The 20,548-nt window shown below is 46.0% G+C and overlaps 1 protein-coding gene across 2 annotated transcripts in view; it reads left to right on the forward strand.

Annotated features, from left to right (window-relative positions):
• Nucleotides 1–20,548, forward strand: part of ANKRD28 (ankyrin repeat domain 28) — a 497,286-nt gene that overhangs the window by 327,374 nt on the left and 149,364 nt on the right. For both annotated transcript variants that reach the window (XM_063921942.1, XM_063921941.1), the window contains exons 5-8: nucleotides 3,070–3,270; nucleotides 3,910–3,997; nucleotides 4,380–4,522; nucleotides 11,823–12,035. In XM_063921942.1, coding sequence (XP_063778012.1) covers nucleotides 3,070–3,270; nucleotides 3,910–3,997; nucleotides 4,380–4,522; nucleotides 11,823–12,035 — 645 coding nt within the window. The remainder of the gene's footprint in view (nucleotides 1–3,069; nucleotides 3,271–3,909; nucleotides 3,998–4,379; nucleotides 4,523–11,822; nucleotides 12,036–20,548) is intronic.

Below are 20,548 nucleotides of genomic sequence, written 5' to 3' on the forward strand. Positions count from 1 at the left end.
ACCAGGAAGAAGGGGACTATATGGTGTCCCGGGACATCAGGGATGCTTACCTCCATGTCCCAATTTGCCCTTCTCACCAAGGGTACCTCAGGTTCGTGGTACAGAACTGTCACTATCAGTTTCAGACGCTGCCGGTTGGATTGTCCACGGCACCCCGGGTCCTTACCAAGGTAATGGCCGAAATGATGATTCTTCTTCAAAGAAAATGGACGATCTCCTGATAGGGGCAAGGTCCAGAGAACAGTTGGAGGTCGGAGTAGCACTATCTCAAGTAGTTCTACGACAGCACGGGTGGATTCTAAATATTCCAAAACCGCAGCTGTTTCCGACGACACGTCTGCTGTTCCTAGGGATGATTCTGGACACAGTCCAGAAAAAGGTGTTTCTCCCGGAGAAGAAAGCCAGGGAGTTATCCGAGCTAGTCAGGAACCTCCTAAAACCAGGAAAAGTCAGTGCATCATTGCACAAGGGTCCTGGGAAAAATGGTGGCTTCTTACGAAGCGATTCCATTCGGTAGATTTCACGCAAGAACTTTTCAGTGGGATCTGCTGGAAAAATGGTCCGGATCGCATCTTCAGATGCATCAGCGGATAACCCTGTCTCCAAGGACAAGGGTGTTTCTTCTGCGATGGCTGCAGAGTGCTCATCTACTAAAGGGCCGCAGATTCGGCATTCAGGACTGGGTCCTGGTGACCACGGATGCCAGCCTGAGAGGCTGGGGAGCAGTCACACAGGGAAAAAATTTCCAGGGAGTGTGATCAAGTCTGGAGACTTCTCTCCACATAAATATACTGGAGCTAAGGGCAATTTACAATGTTCTAAGCTTAGCAAGACCTCTGCTTCAAGGTCAGCCGGTATTGATCCAGTGGGACAACATCACGGCAGTCGCCCACGTAAACAGACAGGGCGGCACAAGAAGCAGGAGGGCAATGGCAGAAACTGCAAGGATTCTTCGCTGGGCGAAAAATCATGTGATAGCACTGTCAGCAGTGTTCATTCCGGGAGTGGACAACTGGGAAGCAGACTTCCTCAGCAGGCACGACCTCCACCCGGGAGAGTGGGGACTTCATCGGGAAGTATTCCACATGATTGTGAACCGTTGGGAAAGACCAAAGGTGGACATGATGGCGTCCCGCCTGAACAAAAAACTGGACAGGTATTGCGCCAGGTCAAGAGACCCTCAAGCAATATCTGTGGACGTTCTGGTAACACCGTGGGTGTACCAGTCGGTGTATGTGTTCCCTCCTCTGCTTCTCATAACCAAGGTACTGAGAATTATAAGACGTAGAGGAGTAAGAACTATACTCGTGGCTCCGGATTGGCCAAGAAGGACGTGGCACCCGGAACTTCAAGAAATGCTCACAGAGGACTCATGGCCTCTGCCGCTAAGAAGGGACTTGCTTCAGCAAGTACCAGGTCTGTTCCAAGACTTACCGCGGCTGCGTTTGACGGCATGGCGGTGGAACGCCAGATCCTAAGGGAAAAAGGCATTCCGGAAGAGGTCATTCCTACCCTGGTCAAAGCCAGGAAGGAGGTGACCGCAAAACATTATCACCACATGTGGCGAAAATATGTTGCGTGGTGTGAGGCCAGGAAGGCCCCACGAAGAAATTTCAACTCGGTCGATTCCTGCATTTCCTGCAAACAGGAGTGTCTATGGGTCTCAAATTGGGGTCCATTAAGGTTCAAATTTCGGCCCTGTCCATTTTCTTCCAGAAAGAATTGGCTTCAGTTCCTGAAGTCCAGAAGTTTGTCAAGGGAGTATTGCATATACAACCCCCTTTTTGTGCCTCCAGTGGCACTGTGGGATCTCAACGTAGTTCTGGGATTCCTCAAATCACATTTTAAACCGCTCAAATCTGTGGATTTGAAATATCTCACATGAAAAGTGACCATGCTGTTGGCCCTGGCCTCGGCCAGGCGAGTGTCAGAATTGGCGGCTTTGTCTCACAAAAGCCATATCTGATTGTCCATTCGGACAGGGCAGAGCTGCGGACTCGTCCCCAGTTTCTTCCTAAGGTGGTGTCAGCGTTTCACCTGAACCAGCTTATTGTGGTACCTGCGGCTACTAGGGACTTGGAGGACTCCAAGTTGCTAGATGTTGTCAGGGCCCTGAAAATATAGGTTTCCAGGACGGCTGGAGTCAGGAAAACTGACTCGCTGTTATCCTGTATGCACCCAACAAACTGGGTGCTCTTGCTTCTAAGCAGACGATTGCTCGTTGGATTTGTAGCACATTTCAACTTGCGCATTCTGTGGCAGGCCTGCCACAGCCTAAATCTGTCAAGGCCCATTCCACAAGGAAGGTGGGCTCATCCTGGGCGGCTGCCCGAGGGGTCTCGGCATTACAACTCTGCCGAGCAGCTACGTGGTCGGGGGAGAACACGTTTGTAAAATTCTACAAATTTGATACCCTGGCTAAAGAGGACCTGGAGTTCTCTCATTCGGTGCTGCAGAGTCATCCGCACTCTCCCGCCCGTTTGGGAGCTTTGGTATAATCCCCATGGTCCTGACGGAGTCCCCAGCATCCACTAGGACGTCAGAGAAAATAAGATTTTACTTACCGATAAATCTATTTCTCGTAGTCCGTAGTGGATGCTGGGCGCCCATCCCAAGTGCGGATTGTCTGCAATACTTGTACATAGTTATTGTTACAAAAATCGGGTTATTATTGTTGTGAGCCATCTTTTCAGAGGCTCCGCTGTTATCATGCTGTTAACTGGGTTCAGATCACAGGTTGTACAGTGTGATTGGTGTGGCTGGTATGAGTCTTACCCGGGATTCAAAATCCTTCCTTATTGTGTACGCTCGTCCGGGCACAGTATCCTAACTGAGGCTTGGAGGAGGGTCATAGGGGGAGGAGCCAGTGCACACCACCTGATCCTAAAGCTTTTACTTTTGTGCCCTGTCTCCTGCGGAGCCGCTATTCCCCATGGTCCTGACGGAGTCCCCAGCATCCACTACGGACTACGAGAAATAGATTTATCGGTAAGTAAAATCTTATTTTTTTTTTTATGTCCAGTAACATCACCTGTAAGTGACATTCTTAATCTCTGTTTATGTTCCTAGGATGCTGTTCAAGTGTTATTAAAACATTCAGCAGATGTCAATGCTCGTGACAAAAACTGGCAGACCCCTTTGCACATAGCCGCAGCAAACAAAGCTGTGAAGTGTGCGGAAGCACTGGTGCCTCTTCTTAGCAATGTTAATGTATCGGACAGGGCAGGGAGAACAGCATTACACCATGCAGCCTTCAGCGGTCATGTTGAGGTATGGAGCAGAAGCATATCCAATATGTCTTGTTTATATGCAGATCTGACCTGCTGTCAAGTTGTATTGCCTGTGTAAGAAAACCTTACCGCATTAGTACTTGGTGTTTGAGCAATTATTTTGTTATGCTGCTGGGTGACTTGTATATCCAGGCAGCAGTAATATTCAAGCACAGCAATGTTCTTTAGAGACATCTGCTGCCCAAATTTAGAAGCACTGCTTGAATGTACTCAAGCTATTCAGATTGCCCCTACTTGTGACATAGGTTTTGCTATAAGTGGCATGTCCCCTGTGGCACAGAATACAATCAAGAATCCTGCTTTTCTGCCTAGTTTTAAATCTATATTCTGCTCTTTTTGCGCCATGATTGTATTTTAAGCGTCGTTTTAATTTTAATCTAATAAATTTATTTTAACTATGCTATTTACATTTAATTTGCTAGTTTTGCCTTTTTTTGGCGACTGCTGCCTTTTTTTATTTTAATTGCAGCAGCCTTTTTTCTTTTTGCTGCATACATTTGCGGTTTTTATTGAAAGCTTCCTGGAAACTTGCGATAAATGTTTTTCTTATCTAGAAGTAAATGTGGTTCACAACAGCTGCTTCTGACTTATTTAGGATTTCCTTCCATTTATGTTGCAGATGGTTAGTCTACTTTTATCACGAGGTGCCAACATTAACGCATTTGACAAGAAAGACAGGCGAGCGATACACTGGGCAGCATACATGGGTAAATTTGTACTCTGTTCAACTCATCCAGGATTAGACATTCATTCTCTTGAGATTATGTGTGACTGGTGGATGACAGAAAATGAATCCTGCATCAGTGTGGAAAGCATTTCCATATAGAGGGACGTATTTTTATTATTGTGTTGACATGCAAAATACTAGTTACAGAATGTACTCCAACTGAGTTTTCAGGAAGTTGATTGAGACCGCATAGCTTAAGAGGGCCACAATTTGGACAACCCTGATCTGCACTTGGAGTTGTAGGTGCTGTCACTTACCAAACAACTACAATCTGTAAATGAAGCAGCTGTGGTTTAAAGACCTCACTGGTTATTTGGCGCTCTCAGAGTTACATGCGTCTTGTTTTTTATTTTTTTTGTTAGGTCACATTGAAGTTGTTAAATTACTTGTGACTCATGGAGCAGAAGTAATGTGCAAAGACAAGAAATCCTACACACCTCTGCATGCTGCAGCCTCTAGTGGGATGATCAGCGTGGTCAAGTATCTTTTGGACTTGGGAGTGGATGTAAGTTAAAGGCAGAACGTCCTCTGACACCTTATTTTAATCTAGATTTTATTCTGGGTTAATATGGTCCATAGTTACTGAAGGACAATATAGTGTATTCATTACTTCTCCTTATTGTAATATATGCCTTTTTTTCTCTAGCATCCATAAGGGATACTGGGGACAAATTAGTACGATGGGTATAGACGGGTCCAAAGGAGCCAGTGCACTTTACATTTCTTCAACTGGGTGTGCTGGCTCCTCCCCTCTATGCCTCCTCCTACAGCTCAGTTTTAGAAAAAAAGTGCCCTCAGGAGAGGATGCACACTCTTCAAGCTCCAGAGTTTTTCTTCAAATTCTTTTAAACTTTTATTTCTTTCGGTAGGGTGTTTGGGCAACAGCATACCTGGGCCGTGGGAGTTACGGGGGAGAGTGGGACGGTCACTGGCCTCTTGAGGTGCAGAGCCACTTCCCCGCCTCAGGACCACCGTCCTGAGGGGCTGTTTGTTCAGCGGTGCACGGCGCCTTGGCTGTCACAGCCACAGCATGCCGCACACCGCTAACGCTGCCTGAAGGTGATCATCGGTGGTGAGTATACACCGGGGACCCCGCTAGGGGGGGTCCCCCGGTTCACTGTGCGGCAGAAGCGCGGGTGAGGCGTACGGGTCCCTCATGGGAGGAGGGGGGGGTGGTAGGGGGACCCGCTGTAGCCCCTGCGTGAGACTGGCTAATATACCTTGTGCCAAGTATTTGTGAGCTACAAACAATTAGGAGACATGGCCAGTATAAAGATTACACAGTAGCTCCGGCGCCATGTTGGGGGGTGGAGCTACATCAGAGCGGGCTCTCCGGCATTTTGGCGCCTTCCTCTGCATAGGCAGCAGCAGCCTCACACAGCTCCTCCATAACTGTCACGCGCTGGATCACTGGTACCGGGTGTAGAGGGGCAGAGACTCTATATTGTGCACAAATATCATCCCTCTGAGGGAATTTCAAAGACAGTCTCACTGTTTTATATGTTTATATTAAACGCTGATAGCCGCACTGGAACTGTGCAGCGTTTGGTGCACTGGTGTCCTCTCTCCTGTGTTTCCTCACATGCAATAGGGCAGGCTGGTATTGTATTTCAAGCTGTGTTGTATGTGTATTATACCTGTTTTTCACAATGGTAAAACAGAAATTATGCAGTGTGTGTAATGCTAGATTTTCCCCCAGCTCATCTGGCTCAATTTCATGTGAGCAGTGTAGTCAGTAATCACAAAATGCTGATAACAATGTGGGGGGAGAGTCAAGAGCCCTCCTGGCTGGTGGCTATAAAAACTATGAAGTCTGATATGTCATCTCAACTCACTGCAAATGGCAATAAGACTCAGGAACTGCAACAAGCAGTGGCAAAACTAGCCGCTAAACATCTCCCCTTGTCCATTACAGGTGCACAAAAACGTGCTTCACCTGCACTCTTATCAGATACTGATGATGATATAGAGGATGATGTGGACCCCATAAGCGGGGATTCCACCCCTACACAGGGTATTGAACCCCTCAGACTATTTGGGATGTGTTAAAGCTACCCCTGGATGATGCTAATAATCAGCAGCCCTTTTTCCTCTCAAGACAAACTGACATTTACATTTCCTGACTCCAAGGAATTGGTTGATTTATTTAAAATAGCCTGGAAGAATCAAGATAAGAAATATCAGGTGTCCAAACGGTTTTTGCATACATTCCCCTTTACCCCTGAAGGCAGGAAATTCTGTGAAGAGTCTCCAGCAGTAGACGTCTTAGTCTCTCGCCTTTCTAAAAAGGCAGTACTCCCTGCTCTGGCATACCTCCCAACATTGATAACGGCGGAGGAGGGACAGTAATGCGCGCCGATTTTTAGGGGGCGTGGCCTATCAAAAATGGGGCGTGGCCTCGTGGCAAGTGCCGCGATCGCCAGCCACGCCCCCGTTTTCGTCATTATGGGGGCATGAACAGCGCTGTGAGAGCTGCTGATCATGCCCCCTGTCCCTCTCTGCCGTGAATAGACGCTGTGCGCATGCGCACTGCATCTATTCACCGCTGCTCTCCTCAGAGCAGCGAGTGACAGGGGGGGATCTCCCAACTGCCCCCCCACCCGCGGGACACTGCGACCCGCGGGTGGGACAGCGGGACAGACCGTGAAAAACGGGACTGTCCCGCCAAAATCGGGACAGTTGGGAGTTATGCTCTGGGCTCCTTTACGGTAAAGGATGCGGCTGATAGGAAAATTGAGACCACTCTGAAATCTATCTACACTGCTGCAGGTGTAGCTCAAAGGCCGGTCATTGCAGGTTGCTGGATGTGCAATTCATTCCTGGGTTACTCAAATTCAGTAAGATCTTTCGGGTGATATGACCTTAGTCACTACGGTAACTTTCCTAAAACACATTCAGGACACGGCTAGAGTCCTCTGTGACTCCCTTAAAGAGATTGGCAATATTAATGCTAGGACCACGGCTATGGCTGTGTCTGCGCGCATAGTCATATGGTTGCGTCAGTGGATTGCTGATGCTTACTCCAAACGTAATGTGAAATCTCTTCCCTTCACAGGTGAATGGCTTTTTGTAGGTTAATTAGACGCATGGATTTACAAAGCTACTGCTGGAAAATCCATGTTTCTCCCTTCGTGGGCTCCGCCTGCTAGGCATACCTACCCGGGACCGTCTAATCAGTCCTTTCGGTCCTCCAGGTTTCGATCTAGGGCCAGTGGGGCCTCTAACGCAGCTAAAGGCTCCAGAGGTAAACCTAAGAAACCAGCCATTGCCGGATCTCAGGACAAGAGCATCAGTTCTGCTTCCGCAAAGACTTCAGCATGCCAGTGCCCACCCACCCCGAGGGGATCTCGTGGTGGGAGCTCGGTTACGTCACTGCAGCCACATCTGGGACAGTTCCTGCCAAGATGCTTGGGTAGGGGTCCTTATCTCTCAGGGTTACAAGCTGGAGTTCGACGGTGCTACTCCCCAACAATTTTTCAAATCAGGCTTACCAGCTTTGGAAAATATGCGTGGTACGCTACTACTGGCCATAAACAAGCTGGTCCAGTCCCAGGTCATTGTTCCAGTACCCTTACAACAATGATGACAGGGTTACTACTCCAGTCTATTTGTAGTACCAAAGCCAGACGGGTCTGTGAGATCCATTCTGAATGTGCAGTCCTTGAATCCTTACCTGAAGGTTTTCAAATTCAAGATGGAATCTTTGAGAGCAGTGTTCGCAGGCCTGGAACAACGGGAATTCCTAGTGTCCCTGGATATCAAGGACGCTTACCTCCTTATCCCAATTTGGCCTCCTCATCAGGCCTATCTGCGGTTCGCTCTACTGAACGATCCCTACCAGTTTCAGGCGTTACCTTTCAGCCTGTATACAGCTCCAAGGGAGTTCACAAAGGTGATGGCGGAAATTATGTTTCAGCTCAGGGTCCAGGGGGTCAATGTAATTCCATACCTGGACGATCTCCTGATAAAAGCGAGTTCCAGGGAGCTTCTATTGCTCCATATAGATCGCACTGTCCATCTTGTCTCACCACGGGTGGATCCTCAATCTGCAGTAGTCCTACCTGGAACCGTCTCAGTCGCTCCTGTTTCTGGGGATGCTCCTGGATTCTGTATCACAGAAAGTGTTCCTCCCAGAGGAAAAAGTGAGAAAACGTCAAGAAATGGTTCGCATGGTGCTCCAACCTGCTCGAGTATCCATTCATCTTTGCATAAAATTGTTCAGAAAGATGGTGGCCTCGTACGAGGCGACACAGTTCGGAAGGTTTCATGCCAGACCGTTCCAATTGGATATCCTGAACAAGTGGTCAGTTTCCCATCTTCCGATGCACGGGATGATTCGGCTGTCACTCCAGGCCAGAATTTCACTCCTGTGGTGGCTGCAGTCTTCCAACCTGCTGAAAGGTCGACACTTTGGGATTCAGGATTGGATCCTCCTCATGACGGATGCGAGTCTGAGAGGATGGGGAGCTGTCACCCAGGGGGCGTAGTTCCAGGGCAGGCGGTCTGCCCAAGAAGTCCTCATTCCGATCAACTTCCTGGAACTTCGGGCCATCTACAATGCACGGATTCAGGCCTCCCCTCTACTCCGGGATCGGGCGATCCAGGTTCTGTCAGACAACGCCACGGCTGTGGCGTACATTAATCGACAAGGAGGGACACAAAGCAGAGCCTGTATGAAAAGTGTCAAGAATACTCTTCTGGGCGGAAAGAAATGCAAGAGCACTGTCCGCAATCTTCATTCCGGGGTTGGACAACTGGGAAGCGGACTTCCTGAGTTGCCACGATCTCCACCCAGGGGAGTGGGGACTACACTCTCAGGTGTTTCAACAGATCATCGACAGGTGGAGCTGCCCACAGATCGACATGATGGCCTCTCGCCTCAACAAGAAGCTTCGTTGCTATTGCTTGCGAACCAGAGACCCTTAGGCGAGCGCAGTGGACGCGCTGACAAGGCCATGGCCTTACCAGCTGGTCTACCTATTTCCTCCGATTCCGTTGAGCCCCAGGGGGGGGTACTCAAGAGGATTAGGCATCAAAGAGTGCAGGCAATCTCGATTGCCCCGGATTGGCCCCGAAGAGCGTGGTACGTGGCTCTTCTGGACATGTCCGTAGAGGACCCTTGGCCTCTGCCGCTAAGAAGAGATCTTATTCAGCAAGTTCAGTTAGTCTACCCGGACTTACGGTGACTTTGTTTGGCGGCATAGAAGTTGAGCGGAACATCCTAGCTCACAAAGGGCTTTCCAAAAAGGTCTTTGCCACTATGGTGCAAGCCAGAAAACCTGTGACGTCAAAACACTATCATCATATCTGGCGGAGATATATCTCTTGGTGCGAGGAACGCACATATCGATCTGCGGAATTCCACTTGGGGAGATTCCTTCTTTTCCTGCAAGCTGGAGTGGATAAAGGCTTATGTCTTGGATCCATTAAGGTCCAGATTTCATCTCTTTCCGTCTTCTTCCAGAAGAAGTTGGCTCTTCTGACAGAAATTCAGACCTTCTTGTAAGTGGTGCTTCACATACAACCTCCATTTGTGCCGCCTGCGGCACCTTGGAATTTGGATGTGCTGTTACGCTTTCTACAGGCCTCCTGGTTTGAATATCTGATGACTGTAGAAGACAAGTACCTCACGTGGAAGACTGTGATGTTACTGGCCCTGGCTTCTGCTAGACGTGTCTCAGAATTGGGGGCCTTATCGTGTAAAAGTCCCTATTTGGTCTTTTACGAGGACAGAGCGGAGCTCAGGATTAGACAGCAGTTCCTACAGAAGGTGGTCTCCGCGTTTCATTCGAAACAACCTATTGTGATTCCGTCCATTTCTGGCACTTCTAACCCTCCGGAGGCTTTGGATGCAGTGCGAGCCTTGAAAGTCTATGTCAAGAGGACAGCTCGGATCAGAAAGACTGATTCCTTGTTCGTGCTGTATGATGCGCAGAAAAAGGGTTGCCCTGCTTCAAAGCAGTCTATTGCTCGTTGGATTTGACTTACTATCCAACAGGCCTATGTGTTGGCAGCCTTACCTGTTCTACAGTCTCTGAAAGCCCACTCTACGAGATCGGTGGGTCTCCCTGGGCAGCTGCCCGTGGAGTCTCGGCCCTCCAACTGTGCCGAGCTGCTACCTGGTCGGGAAGAACACCTTTGTGAAGTTCTACAAATTTGATACACTGGCCAAAGATGATACCCAGTTTGGGCAGGCGGTGCTGAAGATGTCTCTGCACTTTCCCGCACATTCTGGAAGCTTTAGGACATCCCCATCGTACTAATCTGTCCCCAGTATCCCTTATGAATGCCAGAGAAAAGAGGGTTTTAAATACCTACAGGTAAATCCTTTTCTCGTTGTCCATAAGGGATATTGAGCGCCCGACTCTGTGCGGTGACTTTCTGCAGGTTCTCTGTTAGGTGTTACCTGTTCAGCTGTTGCTGTTAATGTTGCCAGGCGTTGCTGGCCTGGTTATGTTTTGGTGTGCTGGTGTGTAAATCTCACCACACTTATTGTTATGTGCCTTCTCTGAAGTATGTCATTCTCCTTCGGGCACTGTTTTACCTATAACTGACCTGTAGGAGGAGGCATAGAGGTGAGGAGCCAGCACACCCAGTTGAAGAAATTGAAAGTGCACTGGCTTCTTTGGACCAGTCTATACCCATCGTACTAATCTGTCCCCAATATCTCTTATGAATTCTAGAGAAAAGGATTTACCGGTAGGTATTTAAAATCCTGTTTTTTTTTAAGGAATATGCAGAATAAGAGAGAAGTCATTACAGAACCATTTGATCTTTAAAGTATCATTGCTTATTCTGAAATGCAGTATTCATTTCATACAGTATGTGCAGATTTTACTGATGTTTCAGTGAAATTCTCATCATAGTCGTCTCGATAATGGGTGCATTGGCCCCACAACGCACACCTTGTACCCATGTTTAATCACTTGCGTCTCATGAGAAATCACTCTGAAAATGTCACGGCGGCCATTTTCCCATTGATTCGCACACACACAGTAGATTAGTGTCTGGGAACGCAGCGGACACTACGCGCAGAGTCTACGGCACCACAGGGAGTAGGGGGTCTCACAGAGCCTGCACATAGGCCCCCCTCCTCTCTTAAAAACACCCCTGATTCTCATCTTCGTTTATTGCTGAAGAGATATAACTGGGTGTTAACAGGGTGATCTCACCTAGCCTAAAGGGCCCCATACACTAGAATGATAATGCCCGATTTCATGCGATTTCGGGCCGATAAATCGGATGAAAAAGTGGCAAATCGGATGTGTTTTACATCCGATCCGCTGCGCGGTCCCGTGAGCATCGGATAGGAGCCCCTAGGTCGTTAGTGCTGCACTCGTGATATGGCTGGGATCGCATACGATACATCACTTGCAAAAGGACCGTATGCGATCCTGCCGGGTGGTTCAAGAGAAATCTCATCTGACTTTAGCCTCATACATGTCTCTGTAGTGTATGGGGCCCTTTAGTTGAGCGACAGCATGTAAATAAAGATGTTGACTATGCTGAGTGGTGCGTAGGCAGAGATCCATCTGATTTCACACCAATCTCAGCATATAGGAGAGTATCTGCATTTAGTCACATGCATGCAGTTAGTATTATTGCTGCTAATTTGTGTGCGCCTCTGGTTTGTACACCTAATCTCCATAAATATACACTTGTTAATTTAAATATGTAAGCTTCAATGGAAATGATTAGTATGCGTAACAAATTGTACTGGACATTGTTGGACTAAGTCCATCTCTATAAAGTTGTAGTAACAGACCATTGGTATTTCTTATATTAATTTCCTTTTTGTACATCAGATGAATGAATCAAACGCTTATGGAAACACCCCTCTTCATGTTGCCTGCTACAATGGACAAGATGTAGTGGTGAATGAACTATTAGACTGTGGTGCTAATGTCAACCAAGTGAATGAGCGGGGCTTCTCTCCTCTGCACTTTGCTGCTGCGTCGACACATGGAGCGCTCTGCCTAGAACTCTTGGTGTGTAATGGTGCAGATGTAAATATTAAGGTAAGAGTCAAAACCAATGATGAATGTTTCTTACACCTGTGGTACTGGGTTGTTAGGGAGACCGGGCTAGCTGTATACTTAAATGCCTAATCATAACAGGTGAGGAGGAGAGAAAAGAAAATGCATTTTCTGCAGCAGGTTACATTGGTCTCCACAGGGAAACATTGGGGTGTAGAGTGGATCTTGATCCAGAGGCACCAACAGGCTAAAGCTTTAGGCTGTCTCAGGATGCATTGGGGCCTCCTCTCTAACCCCCGCCTCCAGGCAGTGTGAGCTCACTTTCAGTTGGTGTCTGCAGCAGCAGGTCACTTAACAGGTGGGCTGCACTTGGCAGCCCTGGAAAAACTCTTTTTGTGACAGAAAATTTATTCAAAACTGGGCTGTCAGTGCTGGCTCAGTTCCCGGATAATTGTGGTGGAGACTTTAGGCATATGGTCGCAGTCGCTCTCCTGGTTTTCGTGGCTGCTACTGGGAGGAGGTAAGAGGGTTCCCCTGGCGGGATCCACCATTAAATCGCATTCCATCTGCGACCTAGGGCACTAGCGTGGACACGGTCACGGAGCAGGGACCCCACTAGACCACCGGGGCGTTTTGAGTACAGGTCGGGTGTACTAACACCCCATTTAATAAGGCTCACAGTACCCGGGGTGGAAGTCCAGCTTAAGGGAGTCGGCGCTTGACCTGTAGCCCCTTCCACAGCTCAGGGCGCCATATACTGCAGATGTTCCCGCCCTGGAGCTGCCTCACACTCAACCTCACTCCCTGACTAAGGCGCTGGGCGCCATCTTATAAGCATAGTTATGGCTAGTCTCTGGGACTGCAGGCCAAGGTCACCCTTGTAAAGCCGCCTGTATACAGCACTGTGACTTTACAAACACTTGAGTATTCTACGTCTTTATACAGACAGCGTTGCACAAGTATCCAACAGGATGTGAGTCTGTCTCCTCCCAAATAGCAAGTCCATTTGGGAGGAGGCCGACTCACATCCTATTGGAACCTTATAAAATTGCACTCCTAATCGTAGCACCTTATTGTGGGATAATACAGCAACACTGAATTTTAAAAGAGGTCATGTATAATTATTGCCGTTATATCACACTTTGCACATAGTATCACCTCTGTACATTAGTTGGCACTACAGCTGATAAAGTGGTTCTCTTCCTGTCTAATCCATCAATTAATTTATCAGTAGTATTATTCCATCTTTATTGTGATTTGTTTCATTACTTGAGAACGGCTTGGATTATTCTGGATGGAGGTTTCTAAAATGCTTCCTCTACTAACTGATTTCCCCTGATGAAGTCCGTATAAGGACGAAACGCGTCCGGCATAGAGAATTTCTCTCGTTTTAAAGGACAGCAAGCCTCAGAAATTATCAGTCTCATATGCTTTTGCAAATTTGTCCATTAGTGATGATCTTGTAATAATAAATTTGAATACTTTTATGTAATTGGTTGGATCTCAATTGTATTCTATAATATTGGTTATAAATTAATTATTGTCCATTGTGACCCCTCTGAATTTGTTTCTGTGTTTATATATATATATATATATATATATATATATATATCTCTATCGATCGTGTCTCTGGGTCATCTAAGCGGGTTGCTTCCTCCTCACAAGCCACGATTCTCTCAGATGTTTCATCTGAAGAGGAGGGGAGCATACTGTCCTGTCAGACACTGAATCTGGTGTTTCTGACGAGGATTCTCCATTGCAAATTGATGTCCCTGCCCTAGTGGTTGCTATTAAGCAGATCCTACAAATCACTGATGAGGAGGATTCCACTACTGTGGCTAAGAAAACTGACATGTTTAAATGGCTGAAAGTGGCTAAAAATCTATTACCTCATTCTGACCATTTAGTGGACATCAAGCATGAGCCCTGGTCTAATACAAGGAAGAAATTCCCTCTGTCTAAACAGGCCTTTGCTCGCTATCCTCTCCCTGCAGTGTTATGTAACAAGTGGAAAAATTTACCACTGGTGGATTCTCATGTCACCCGTCTAGTGGTGTCGTCCACTCTGCCTGTCACCACTGTCACTTCACTGAAGGAACCAACAGATAAGCGTGTGGAGGGATGCCTGAAATCTATTTACTTCCTTACAGGTGCTGTACATAAACCCACTATTGCAGCCTCTTGGGCTGCAATTGGGATTGAAGCATGGGTTCAGGCATTAGAGGAAGAGCTGCCCGAGGACATATCTCTCAATGCCAGACAATACCTGTCTCACATTACCACCGCCACCTATTATATTCGGGAGGCGTTCTCTGAGGCGGGTGTGTTGGCAGCCAAGGCGTCGACTACATCTGTCCTGGATCGCCGTATTCTGTGGTTGAGGTCATGGAAGGTGGACCTAGACTCCAAAAAGACCTTGGAGGTACTCAAAAGGAAAAAAAGGTTGTTCCAATCAGGAATCTAATACAGGCGCTTTAGAAATATAATTACAATTAAAATAAAGACCACTTTGACAGTAATGAGTAATTGCAGCTCTCACAAGGTATTCTGTTATACCTGACAAACACTAAAAAGATTATAGATACTATAATAGAGAGCGCAAACATATAATAGTTTAAAAACAATTTATTATTACTAAAACAGCATATATTAGACCATAAATGATTACTGCAGAGCCAAACGGCAATTTAGACAGAAAACATCAATTAAACCAAACAATGTTGGATAGACATGTGTATAATTGGTCCCCTGTTAGTTATAACAAAGGGAATCCAATATATCCAATGATAAGGTGGTATATATTTAACGTTCCTTATTTGCCCAATGAAACGTTCAGTCAGCTGTGTCCCGATTGTTTGCAAATAATTAGCAACGATGTTCAGAATTGCCTCATTAATGATACTGGATTTGATGTGATAGCACACACACAGATGATTTGTAACTGAAATAGATTACCAGTTCTTTAGCAACGTATTTGTGACATCACTATGCCGTATTCAAGATGATGCAGGTTTCTCACCGAAATGCAGTGTGAAGAGCCGTATCCTATGGCACAAGGATGTAGCGGCTGTGCGGCAGTGGATGTTAACGTTGGTGCCGGGTCCTATGACACGAGGACCGCCCGGCACTGGAGCTGGAATAAGCAGCCAAGTTGGAACTTGTAAATTGAGGCAAACCTTAGGGACACCGAGTGATCGCTCGTGCTGTTATATGGACGTCCTGGAATCAATTGGTATAATGTTGCGGCTCGGCAGTATCGTGGTCAGAATCCTTGACGCGTTTCTCCGGCTTAAAACATGCCGGTTTCCTCAGAAGGTGTACCTGGTGATCGGTTCAGTGTGGTATATAACAGGGCATCAGCCAATCAATGTTCAGTATAATTAGATACCTGATCTATAACAGGTGTACGTATCATGCTGTTCAATCAGTGTGGTCTCTAGCGAGTGCATTTTGGTAACTATTTATACATACACTCGCATAATTAAATATATATTATACATAACAATATAACATTTTGCTTATATATAAAAAAGCAATAAATTGCTAAAAATCAATTAATAGCATCGCGGAGAATATATTTGTTTAAAGGAAAAAAGAAGGGAAAAGAAGCGCTTTAATAATCAGTTCTATACTCAGATATATATATGTTATTTTTCAGACCAATTATTACAGGGTTGACCGTGGCGCATGACACCAATCGTCAGGTTTAGCAACCACAGCATCCCGGGTTCAAACCCCACTGGTCTCAAGTTGATAGTTTTTAATAATTTTTATTTTTATTTATATTTTCATTCGATCAACCTCTATTAAATAAACATATATTGGTCATCATATATATACCTATATATAGTTTACTGATTCTTTAGAGTAATCCATAAATTATCGATATTAACCAACATTCCTATCACCCTGAAGGATGAGAGGGCTGAACAATGTTACCAAATTATATAATGATTCTTAAAACAATGTTCCAAGATGTATCATTATGAATCTTTATAAACAAGTGGACAAAAACATAGGGAGGACCTGAAAGGATTATATCCCTAAGTGATGTAGTGTGTTTCTATACTTATTCCAAATAAGGGGTCACTTATTTTTACTAATGAAAATAAAAATAAAAATAAAAATTGAAAAATAATAAATAAAAATAAAAATAAATATAGTAATAAATATAAAGGAAGAACTGAATATAAATGGACATTAAACATTGTTCATTTCAATGCAATCATTAAGACCATTTGGAAATAGAGTACCTAAGGAGAATATCCAAAAAGCTTCTCGTTTACAAAGGAGATTATATCTATCTCCTCCTCTAACAGTGGCCTCAATATGTTCTACGCCCTGTATTTTAATATTCTCGATGTTACCTTTATGTTTAGTAATTACATGTCTTCCTTTGTTTCACATCTTAATTCCAATAATTATGGTTTACGGTTCATTTATTATTTTTCAATTTTTATTTTTATTTTTATTTTCATTAGTAAAAATAAGTGACCCCTTATTTGGAATAAGTATAGAAACACACTACATCACTTAGGGATATAATCCTTTCAGGTCCTCCCTATGTTTTTGTCCACTTGTTTATAAAGATTCATAATGATACATCTTGGAACATTGTTTTAAGAATCATTATATAATTTGGTAACATTGTTCAGCCCTCTCATCCTTCAGGGTGATAGGAATGTTGGTTAATATCGATAATTTATGGATTACTCTAAAGAATCAGTAAACTATATATAGGTATATATATGATGACCAATATATGTTTATTTAATAGAGGTTGATCGAATGAAAATATAAATAAAAATAAAAATTATTAAAAACTATCAACTTGAGACCAGTGGGGTTTGAACCCGGGATGCTGTGGTTGCTAAACCTGACGATTGGTGTCATGCGCCACGGTCAACCCTGTAATAATTGGTCTGAAAAATAACATATATATATCTGAGTATAGAACTGATTATTAAAGCGCTTCTTTTCCCTTCTTTTTTCCTTTAAACAAATATATTCTCCGCGATGCTATTAATTGATTTTTAGCAATTTATTGCTTTTTTATATATAAGCAAAATGTTATATTGTTATGTATAATATATATTTAATTATGCGAGTGTATGTATAAATAGTTACCAAAATGCACTCGCTAGAGACCACACTGATTGAACAGCATGATACGTACACCTGTTATAGATCAGGTATCTAATTATACTGAACATTGATTGGCTGATGCCCTGTTATATACCACACTGAACCGATCACCAGGTACACCTTCTGAGGAAACCGGCATGTTTTAAGCCGGAGAAACGCGTCAAGGATTCTGACCACGATACTGCCGAGCCGCAACATTATACCAATTGATTCCAGGACGTCCATATAACAGCACGAGCGATCACTCGGTGTCCCTAAGGTTTGCCTCAATTTACAAGTTCCAACTTGGCTGCTTATTCCAGCTCCAGTGCCGGGCGGTCCTCGTGTCATAGGACCCGGCACCAACGTTAACATCCTTGGAGGTACTCGCCTTCACTGGGGACATTTTGTTTGGGGAAGACTTGAATAAAATTGTGTCTGAATTAGCAGCCGCTAAGACTGCTTTTCTCCCAAATACTAATCCTTCTGCACAGAAGGCAAAAGGTACCAGCTTTCATTCCTTTCGGCCTCAAGGGAAAGCAAAAGGTCAGGCATGCCTGAGACAATCTCATGCTCCCAAAACCACCAAGCCCAAAGCAAAGCGGTCCTGGGCTGCCCGTCAGCCTGCTTCTATACAAGACAAGCTTGCCGCATGACGGGGCAGGCCTCCCCTTGTGGGACCCCAGGGTGGGAGGCCGACTTCTGCAATTCACCCAGGTCTGGTTAATGACCACTTCAGATGCATGGGTGCGGGAAGTTGTATCTCATGGGTACGCAGTCTCCTTCAAGAGACATCCCCTTGCCAGTTTTGCGCCACTGTTATCCCTTCGGATCCGATAAAGGCTCAAGCTCTGCAAAAGTTTGTGGGTTCTCTCCTGAATACAGGAGTGGTAGTGCCGGTTCTTCTGGCCCAGAGAGGCAGAGGTTACTACTCGACCCTGTTTCTAGTTCTGAAACCCAGTGGGTCTTTCTGGCCTATACTCAACCTCAAATCACTGAAGAAGTTTGTGAGAGTGTCCTAAGTTCTGTGCTCTATTGTACTGGCTATGGACCCCTGAGACTATATTGTAACCCTGGTATACAGGATGCGTATCAGTATATACCTATTGCCATGTCGCATCAGCAGTATTTGCGGTTTGCTATTGGCAACCGCCATTATCAGTCCCAGGCTCTGCCGTTTGGACTGGCTGTGGCTTCTCTGATCTTCACCAAGGTCATATCCGTGATGACGGCCCATCTACCTCGCCAGGGAGTTGGGATCCTGCCGTATCTGGACGACTTGCTGATTCTGGCAAGCTTCCCACAAGCCCACAGGTGGCTCGTCACTTGGAAGAAATCCTCCCTGGTCCCAGCTCAGAGCATGGTGCACCTGGGGGCACTCCTGGGCACACAGTCAACGACTTTCTGTCTCCAGAAAAAGTCCTGAAACTTCAAGACTGGATAAGTTGCTTCCTTTGTCGCTCCAGAGTGTCGATACACTCGGCGATGCAAGTACTTGGCCTGATGGTGTTAGCATTCAACATGGTAGAGTAAGCTCAATTTCATTCTCTCCCTCTGCAGAGGTTAATCCTTTCCAAGTAGGATGGCCTACCTCATCAGATCAGATCTCACATGTTCACTTTGACTCCAGATGTTCGTCTGTCGCCGACCTGGTGGCTACAGGACCAGCAATTGAGCAGAGTCCGTCCCTTCTGGATCCCTGACTGGGTCCTTCTGACAACGGACGCCAGTGCAGTGTTGGAGCAACACTCTTTTCAGGGTCGCTGGACCAAGGAGGAGTCACTCCCAATAAACATTCTGGAGTTGCGGGCGGTGTTCAATGCATTGACTCTCGCCCTGCCTCTGGTACTGCCCAGGCCGGTACAAGTACGGTCAGACAGTGCCACCACGGTGGCATACATAAACCATCAAGACGGCACTTGAAGCCGCATGACTATGATGGAAGTGTCAAAAATCTTTCGTTGGGCGTAGCGCCATCTGCCAGCAATATCGGCAGTGTTCATTCCGGGCATCCTAAACTGGGAAATGTACTTCCTCAGTCGCCAGGACGTGCATTCCGGAGAGTGGAGTCTTCATCCAGAAGTCTTTCAACACGTAGTGTACAAGTGGGGCCTACCAGACGTAGACCTGATGGCGTCTCGACATAAACACAAGGTTCCGGTCTTCGGATCAAGGACCAGGGATCCTCAAGCAGCAATTGTGGACGCACTGGCAATTCCATGGAACTTACGGCCGCCCTACGTGTTCCCTCCAGTGTCACTCCTGCCCAGGGTACTACAGAAGTTCAAGCAAGAAGGAGGATTTCTACTTCTAGTCGCTCCAGCATGGCCCAGACGGCATTGGTTCTCAGACCTGCAGGATCTATCGACAGAGCGTCCTCTTCTACTTCCTCAGTGCCCAGACCTCCTCGTACAAGGCCCCTGTCTTTATCCAGACCTGGCCAGGCTGGCTTTGACGGTGTGGCTCTTGAAGCATCACTCCTGAGAGCCAAAGGATTCTCTGAGGAGGTCATCCAAACTATGTTAAAAGCCCATAAACCGGCTTCAGCTCGGATTTATTACAGGGTCTGGAATTCTTACTTCACCTGGTGTGCTGATAAGAATTATGATGCATACAGATTCAGACATTCCAGAATTCTGGCTTTTCTGTAAAGAGGCATGGACTTAGGCCTTTGTCTGGCCTCCCTCAAGGTTCACATATCTGACTTGTCGGTATGGTTTCAGAGAAAGATTGCGTTTATACATGACATTCATACATTCACTCAGGGTGTCTTAGGGATTCAGCCTCCCTATGTCCCTCCTCTGGCTTCATGGTATCTGTCTGTTCTGAATGCCCTGCAAGAGTCTCCATTTAAACCTCTTGAGACGGTGGACCTTAAATGGCTCACGGCCAAGGTCTTGTTTTTACTGGCTATTGCCTCTGCTAGAAGGGTGTCAGACTTAGGCGCATTGTCCTGTCGTCCACCCTTTCTAATTTTTCATCGTGATCGGGCAGTTCTTAGAACTCGCTCATGTTATTTACCTAAGGTATCATCTTTTCACCTTAACAAAGATATTGTGGTTCCGGCCTTTATCTCTTCTGATTTGTCCTCCAAAGAGTGGTCTTTGGATGTGGTACGGGCTCTCCGTATATATGTGGAGAGGACTGCCTCTGTCAGGAGGTCAGACTCCCTTTTTGTCTTGTTTGGTTTTCACAAACGTGGCTGGCCTGCGAATAAGCAAACTTTGGCCAGATGGATTAGAATGGCGATTTCACAAGCTTATGCGCAGGCTGGTCTCCCAGCTCCAGCTGCTATTAATGCTCATTCTACTCTCTCTGTTGGAGCATCTTGGGCGGTTTGCCGTGGTGCATCCGCAGAACATTTGTGCAAGACTGCTACGTGGTTCTCTGTGAACACATTTATTAGGTTCTATGCCTTTGATACTTCCGCC

This window comes from Pseudophryne corroboree, chromosome 5, assembly GCF_028390025.1.
Source record: "Pseudophryne corroboree isolate aPseCor3 chromosome 5, aPseCor3.hap2, whole genome shotgun sequence".
NCBI lineage: Eukaryota > Metazoa > Chordata > Amphibia > Anura > Myobatrachidae > Pseudophryne > Pseudophryne corroboree.